The sequence below is a fragment of the Coregonus clupeaformis genome, chromosome 13 (assembly GCF_020615455.1).
Source record: "Coregonus clupeaformis isolate EN_2021a chromosome 13, ASM2061545v1, whole genome shotgun sequence".
Lineage (NCBI taxonomy): Eukaryota > Metazoa > Chordata > Actinopteri > Salmoniformes > Salmonidae > Coregonus > Coregonus clupeaformis.
Genome location: NC_059204.1, coordinates 48,802,670 through 48,811,452, shown reverse-complemented (window position 1 = coordinate 48,811,452; position 8,783 = coordinate 48,802,670). Strand labels below are relative to the sequence as shown.

At 42.3% G+C, this 8,783-nt stretch overlaps 1 protein-coding gene across 2 annotated transcripts in view; it reads right to left on the bottom strand.

The window, feature by feature from the left end:
• Nucleotides 1–868: 868 nt before the first annotated feature.
• The window catches only part of LOC121580268 (calcium-binding protein 8-like), a 79,044-nt gene continuing 71,129 nt past the window's right edge, over nucleotides 869–8,783 (bottom strand). Inside the window, exon 6 of one of the 2 annotated variants that reach the window (XM_041895326.2) lies at nucleotides 869–3,116. In XM_041895326.2, coding sequence (XP_041751260.1) covers nucleotides 2,989–3,116 — 128 coding nt within the window. In that variant the 3' untranslated portion in view covers nucleotides 869–2,988. The remainder of the gene's footprint in view (nucleotides 3,117–8,783) is intronic. The other variant, XR_006003007.1, reaches the window with a different exon arrangement.

Sequence of the window (8,783 nt, the reverse complement as noted above, 5' to 3'; positions counted from 1 at the left end):
GAAAAAGGCTACAATAATGCAAAGGAGATTGGAATGAAATGAACTAAACATCTGGGAAAGCGAGAGAGCGGGGCCTCCCTCACTTACGTTTCACTGAAACACTCAAATATAACTCTCCCAACTTCCATTTTACAAATTATAATTGTTGTAAACTACAGCGGTTCAATGTTTTCTAGGAATAGACTCTAACTTAGTTTATTCAGCTAGCTAACTTGCTGGTACAGTAGCTGTGTGTGAGCAAATTAAGTGTGTGAGTGTGTGTGAGTGAGTGTATAGAGTTCTGTGAGTGTGCATAGTCAGTGCAATTTTTTAAAATAAAAGGGTAAATGCAAATAGTCAGTGTAGTAGTTTTATTAGCTATTTAGCAGTCTTATCGCTTGGGGATAGAAGCTGTTCAGGAGCCTGTTGGTGTCAGTCTTCCTCAGTTACCGCTTGCCATGCAGAAGCAGAGAGAACAGTCTATGGCTTGGGTGGCTGTGGTCTTGAACAATTTTCCGGGCATATCTTTCACACCACCTGATATAGAGGTCTTGGATGGCAGGGATTAGTTTCAATGTCATGGGAGTCCAGTACCTTTAGCTCCTCCCTCTCCTCAGGGCTTGCTGCTGATTGAGTTTGTCTCTGCAGAATGGTCACCTGGACGTCTGAGCCCCTAGTGTAGTCTCTGGGCTCCATGACTCACCTGTGCTTCTGGAGCATACACACATAGACAAGGTAAAGATGATATAAAACAGGTACAGTAGTTAACAAATGAGACCAAACCTGTTTTATGCAGTATGGCTGCGTCTACACAGGCAGGCCAATTCTGATCTTTTTTTCCCACTAATTGGTCTTTGGCCAATCAGATCTTTAGACTATGTCCTATAGAGCTCACTGCTGCCACACAGTGGCCAAGTTGTTCATTAGAAAAACAGAACTGATTTTTGTTTCTATAAACAAATGATTTGATTGCATAAACACAGGTTGATTAGGTTTTTACAGACTACATATCTTTATTTACATGTTACCATCAATAATATTGCTATTTTTCTTTCTTCCTCTCTTCATCCAAGCAGCATGCCAAGGTTATATATGTATTTGTGTTTAGATTTCTGTACAGTCTATAAACATGTTTTTAGACATTTATATCATCTCAAAACCACAGCTCTCCAAACCACCAGTGCTGGTTATAAACTTGCCCTCAGTCCCAGTAGGGACATGGATGACATGAAACTATAGAATCTAGATATAGAAACTCGGTGATAGAAATCTTCTCAAACAATAGACCACTTTCCTTACATCCACTTTACCAGGTTGGAAAAGATATGACAGAAACATTTACAATAGTAAAACTATGACTAATCTACACATTACGATTAGATGCGGGTGTCAGCGACCATAATGGATTCATAATAAACTAATGGACCAATGGCCCTTTGCAATCACTTATAAATATATTAAGATATTTGAGAGAGCGAGGTGATTTTTGTGTGTGATGTACTACACTGCATGGCCAAGAACATAAATACATTATAGTAGCCTGCACATGAGATATTGAAAGTGAAAATATTTGATGAACGACCTCTGTAAACTACTCTGACTCTTGAACACGTTACAGTGTGTACAGTATGTGGATTTCAGAGGCTGTATGTATCAAGTGTCTCAGTGTATGAGTACTGATCTAGGATTAGCGCCATCCCGTCCATGTAATCTTCTTTTTCATTGTGATCTAAAAGAAAAAACTGATCCGAGATCAGCACTCCTAATCTGAGATGCTTCATGAATATGGGCCCTGGATAGGTACAGTAGCTGTAAAGAAAAAGCTCCACAAGGCCTTCAGGTTGGATAGGTGTTGGAGTTTCCACCATATGCTTTCATCCATCTAGTCCTATCAGATTTGTGAAGGGGAGTGAACGAGGGCAAAAGGGAAAAACACAAAAATGAAAAGCAATCTTAATTGGCCTGGTCAACGACATTTTAGACCACAACTGTATTATCCGTGGTTCAAGTTCCAAGCATTTGGGTGAAGTTCTTTCCTTAGTCACCAGACAGCAACCTTGTCCAAGCATAGACAGTCTAGCACACACATACACAGCACACCACCTTATGGACACGTAGAGTGATACGACATATGGTAAATATTGTACATACATACAGTGCCTTTAAATATCCACTGAGTCACATGCAGTGCAGACAGACAGACAGACAGTCGACTATACTGTAAGAACATTGTGAGGGAGTGAATGTCAGGTGTAGAAGGTTGACTATGTGACTCAAGACTATGTTAGTCAGCTGAGCTAAAGCCTAGGTGTTCGCTCTGGGAGCTAACACAAGTCTGTCCTTAAGTTGCAAACCACCTCTGTTACAGTGTAAACATACATTGGTAGAACGTCCACAGGTGAGTGACTGAGTAAATATACACTCTAAATATAAGATAGACAAGAATAAAATAAATAAACAGATTAACATGTTTAGATACAGTTTAAAACATTAAACAGTAGTGCAGTATCCTCAGTCAAGGGATACTGCCTTCCTGAAGTAATATGAACTGCAGAACCAAAAATTCAGGAATGGCTCAAAGCACCTGCTGCATATTGAATAGATTGGTGTTGATTAGAAAAGCAATCTTAAAGGGTTGGCCTTCTCTGATACAGAAATGAAGGAATAATCCCCACAAAATATAAAAAGATTGCTTTGCATCCCTTCCAGTATATCTATGTTAATCAAGTCCTCCTAGTGACTTTGCTTTGTCTTTGTTTGGATTTATTTTATTTTAACTGAAAAAAAATGGCTTTTCGTTTTCCTTCGTTGTCCTTCAGTCCTTGCACCCTCATGTCTGTTTACGGTTTACGATATAAATCAAAACAAACTTTATTTAAAAGAACAGATTGTTGTCCTTCACAGAGGTGTTTGGATTTTGACTGGCCTACCTTCCTGTTTTTACTGCAAAGAGAGGAAGTGAGGTTATATAACTGTTCCGCCCACTCCCCAGGTTCACAGTGTGATTGGCTACTCCATGCCGTTCCGCAGCATCTGATTGGCCGCGATGAGCATGACGCTGATAATGAAAGCCATGGCGAAGGCACAGATCAGACTCTTCCTCACGCATGTCTGTCTGTTCTTCTTCTTAGGATGGACTGAACGAGAGAAGAAAAGAGGGGAGGAGAGGACAGAAGAGGAGAGGAAAAGAGAATACATAAGTATAAGAGAAGTCACTTACTACATCGGAGGATAATTTTCCTCCCCTCCCTTTCCCCATCGTGTTAACATCACAATCTCGTCAAATAAAGTTTCTAGCATTTTTGGGGCCCTAAGCAAGATTTGGTTGCCCACCTCATGGACAAAACATGTTAGTGGCCCATCTCTTGTCGGTGGAGAGAAAAGTGTGCAGCTTTTATTCAAGTTAATGTCCTGCAATTCTACATATGTTTCCATGGGGCGTAGATACAATTTTGCAGTTTAAAGCAATTATTCTGCTATTTTACCATGGGATGGAGAGAAGATTGCAGTTTTCAAGCTACATTCCTGCAGTTCTACACATTTTGCCATGACTTATGCCATGTTCATATGATATCTGAGTGAGAGTGACTAACAAAATCAATGGGGGCCCCCTGGAGTTCAGGGCCCCTGGGCACGTGCCTTGCCCAGTAATTCGGCCATGACTGCTACAAGGTTTAGATAGCTGGCTAAACTAATTTACCTAGCAATCTATAAAATATTAGCTGACATTGGCTAATTGAGTGACTGTCAGTGACTGACATAACAATAGGGAAACTGCTGATGCATTACCATATTTCGAAAATGTACAACCAGAGGCAGTGTTTCTCGTGGCCGGTGATTTAAATGTAGGGAAACGGAAATCCATTTTCCTCAATCTTACCAGCATGACACCTGTGCAACTACACTTGTACTCCTGAGTGGCGCAGTGGTCTAAGGCACTGCATCGCAGTGCTAACTGTGCCACTAGAGATCCTGGTTCGAATCCAGGCTCTGTCGCAGCCGGCCGCGACCGGGAGACTCATGGGCGGCGCACAATTCGTCCAGGGTAGGGGAGGGAATGGCTGGCAGGGATGTAGCTCAGTTGATAGAGCATGGCGTTTGCAACGCCAGGGTTGTGGGTTCGATTCCCACGGGGGGCCAGTATTAAAAAATTAAAAAATGTATTCACTAACTGTAAGTCGCTCTGGATAAGAGCGTCGACTAAAATGTACAGGCAACAAAACTCTAGATCACCTTTACTCCACGCACAGAGACGTATACAAGGCCCTCCCTTTGGCAAATCGGACCATAATTTTATCCTCCTGCTTCCTGCTAACAAGCAAAAACTCTAACAGGAAGTACCAGTGAGACGCTCAATACAGAAGTGGTCCGATGAAGCAGATGCTAAGCTACAGGACTGTTTCGCTAGCACAGACTGGAATATGTTCTGGAATTCATCCGATAACATTGAGGAGTTTACCAAACTATCACGGATTACAAAGGGAAACCCCAGATGAGCTAAATGCCTTCTATGCATGCTTCGAGGCAAGCAACACTGAACGATGCATGAGAGCACCAGCTGTTCCGGACGGCTGTGTGATCTCGCTCTCTGTAGCCAATGTAATTAAGACCTTTAAACCAGACGGAATACCAGGACGCATACTCAGAGCATGCATTGACCAGCTGGCAAGTGTCTTCACTGACATTTTCAACCTATCCCTGACCTGGTCTGAAGTACCAACCATGGTTTCAAGCAGACCACCATAGTCCCCGTACCCAAGAACGCCAAGGTAACCTGCCTAAATGACTATCACCCCGTAGCCCTCACATCTATATCCATTAAATTATTTGAAAGGCTGGTCATGGCTCACATCAACACCATCATCCCAGACACCATGGACCCACTCCAATTCACATACTGTCCCAACAGATCCACAGATTACACAATCTCTATTGCATTCCACACTTCCCTCACCCACCTGGACAAAGGGAATACCTATGTAAGAATGCTGTTCATTGACTACAGCTCAGTATTCAACGCCATAGTCCCCTCCAAGCTCAGGACCCTGGGACTGAACACCTCCCGCTGCAATTGGATCTTGGACTTCCTGACAGGCCGTCCCCAGGTGGTGAGGGTACAGATGTCGGATCTTATAATGACCCATTTCATCACAGGAGGAAAATAATCCTGCAGCAAGAGGATTTGAATAAATATAGAATATTAGAATCACCGCCCGGGGACAGGTGGAAGCGTGTTTGTAGGCTATACAATAACTTAGACTGCAGGTCCAATGGGCATAAGTTCAAGTAGCCTATGTAGGCTACGTGCAGGCTACAGCACTTCTTGTGTGAATTCTTATGTGGATTACAATAAATGTACTTATTTGTAGGGGGTAGATGTATTTTTAATGAGGGAAAATCTGTTTTTTTTTATTAATTGTTTTATTGTATGTGACCCGTTTACAGAAACTAGGTGTATGTCGCACATCACTACTTCACAGGAGAGGCATTTTAATGTTTTTTGTATTTTTTTAATCAAAATACCTTTTGGGGCAGAAATGCCTTCTGGAACATTAACATTAACATTAACAACTTTAATGTGCCTTAATAACAAACTTGTATGCCATCTGTAAATACACTTGGTAGTGCACATGTAGCCAATAACCTGTTTTAGAGAAATGTAATCATTGAATATTGTAAGAGCTATCATCACCTGTTATAAAATGACAACAATGCCTTGCTAGCTGACTCACTTTTCCACTGTTGAAGCACTGTTTCCTGAAGCATTCTGCCCTGTTCTGAAACAACTCTATGGGTTTACCGTCATGCTGTGGATGTTTGGTCAGGAGATGTCGTTTATTAATTTGTTCATTTTGAGAGACTCATTACTAAGCACTTCCCCGCACAAAACACATTGTGGACGCTCCTCGTTATTTGTATGAAACCAAGAGAGAGAAACTCATCGCTGTATTTGCGTTTCATGACGATTGAGCTCAGTCAGAACTTGTGGCATGAGTCCATTTGATGACAGTGGTGAGCAGTGGCGATTTTAGCATGTAAATCTTGGTGGGGCAAACACATTTTTGTTGTTGTTGGGGGGGATGCATGCCAGCAAAGCCACTACACAACACTAAACAATACATTAATTGCACTATAACAGTGACAAACGGTGCCCACAAACTGTTAGGGCCTACATAAAGCTGTCCCAACCGCAGAGTCCCAACAGCAGTCCCAACACCTTACCACTGCTACACCTGGCTATCAGCGGAGCCTTGTCTGGCAGCGAAACAGTTCATTCAGCCTAGTTTACTGCCTTTAAGAAAAACATAGCTGATATGGCTGACTTGCTTAAACACATGTGGTTTCGACTGAAAATGGAGATGTACAAACTAGGCATAAGGGGAAGACAAGCGGATAAGAGGCAATACGTAATTTCTATTAAGACATGAGCGAGCTAGGACGGAAGTAGGCAATATAACTATTTATTCAGCACTTTGTCATCAATGTCTGTCATTCTCTGGATTTATGGTGCTTTCAAGACAACTGGGAACTCAGCAAAAACAAGGTCGAATCATGATGACGACAGTGATCTTCAGGTCGTAGCTCTAGAAAGAGGCCCGAGTTCCCGACTTACAATTTTGAGTTGCATATTTTCCAAGTCGGAGCTCGTTTTTTCCCCGAGTTCCCACTTGTTTTAAACTCACTGAAGTCAGATTTCCCAGTTCTATGTTAAGTTGTTTTGAGCGCGGCATAAATCTTGCTGGATTGACAGCATGGCCAATGTTGAATGTTTATCATATTAAGCTTGGAAAAGAGACCCTTAAACCCAGATTTGGGACCACACAGCCACTCCACTGAATAGCAGGCTAGTGACAGCTTTGCAATGCTTGCAGTTAGCCACTGATACCTTCCAAACAACTCATTGTTGAATTTGCGATTTCCAACTTGTTGTGTAATGTTTATGTCCAATAGCCGATGAGCACCGATACGTTTTATCTATAATTTCTCTTCATTATTTCTCTTCATATGACAAGGATTAAAAAGGATTTGCCAGTAGATTGTCGACTTAATTCATGATGACTGCTAGCTAAGATTTTGAAAGTATGATGTTGACATGATCAGTCCAATCAAAGCTACTGTAGATATAATGTGATTTGACATCATTTTATCTGTGGCCAATGACCTTGATCCTTCTTGGATGGGCACTTCTAATGTAACTCTATGGCAGCACCCAAGGGGCTTGAATTTCCAAGCTCTACCCTTAGATTTGGCCGTGACGTAGTGTCCCCATGAGTGACAGAACACTGAGCCAATCACGGCGCAACTCGAGAACATCAGAACCGTATTTTCCACTGGCTGCCCAACCACCACCACAGAAAGCACTTAGCTAGGCTGAAATGCCTGCATTTTTGCCTTACTCAAGAAAGCAAAAAAGAGACCATGTTTGTATGCGGCTTTATTAACTCAATGATTTTTTTTTTGATTTTTTTTACATTGTTTGCAAACTGATATGTGACACGTATTAATGTCAAAATAACATGCAAAACAGGCAACCCCTGCCCTGAATGACTGGTCGCCACTGGTGGTGAGTGATGGCTTGTGGGAATGACAATCAGTGGCTGACAGCGCAACATCTGCTGCTGAACGACAGCGCTGCAGCGTGTGGGTCGCGGAGTGATCTTCAAGAAAACTTCTGGAAAATGATCAGGTTAACCTCGAAGTTAACCACAGTGGCATCTCCCACTCGCGCAGCTGCTAAAGTGAGCAGAGACCGCTGTTAAGCAGAGAGCACACTGAACAGTGAGCGCAGTTGCACTTGGCCAAATCAATTTCAGTAATCAATGAAATAATTATACATTTACTCTGACACTTTTTAACAGGTCCGGGACCTGTTAAAAAAGAAAGGCTGGTTTACCTTGTCATCAATGACATGTGGCCCATTGTTTACCTTGTTACTTAGCAACGATGACAAGGGTGTTTCAAAGAGCTGTCAGTCAAGGTGAGCTCAAGAATATAAGCTCCCCGTCCACTGATAGTTCAATTCTTCAAAATATTATGGGTGATGATTTGGTCATTTAAATGCTAGGGAGGGAGAGGGCAGGGAGGAGAGAGATATGATAGGAAGGGTTGAGGGAGAGAGCAGGAGGAGAGGAAGGGTTGAGGGAGAGAGCAGGAGGAGAGGAAGGGTTGATGGAGAGAGCAGGAGGAGAGGAAGGGTTGAGGGAGAGAGCAAGAAGATGGTAACCTCTGGTTAAGCTTCCAATTCAAGTTTTTGTTTCTTCTCTCCCTCCCTTATCCTCTTCACTCTTTCCATGTTTCTCACATCCTCGTCTCCTCTACCCTCCTCTATTCCTCTTCCCTTTAAAATCTTCTCTCTCTCTCTCTCTCTCTCTCTCTGACCATGACTAACAGTTCTCCTCTCCTCCCTGCATTCCCTGCTGTCCTCCATTCTCTCATCTCTCCCATCTTCTTATTTCCTCTTCTCTCTCTCTCTCTCTCTCTCAAATTCAAATTCAGTTTGATTGTTCTGTAAAAATGTTAGGCATTTTCATTGTGAATTTGGGGAAGAAGGACTCTCTAAGTAATCTATATTTGTTCTTTACTTTCTCTCTCCTGACCTACAGCTATGACATAGTCTGTCCTCTCTGGCCAGCCAGGATGCCATTTTGATGGCGTCCTGTTTCAATTGCCAGGCTATGATCACTAATTCTGTATTTGGTTAATGGTTTTCTTTGTTTGAGTTGCTAATGTCAATCTTGTGTTTTTGGGCCAGTTTTGTTAAGGGGTCACTCTCTGGGCAGAGACTGTTGACCATAAATGCTCTG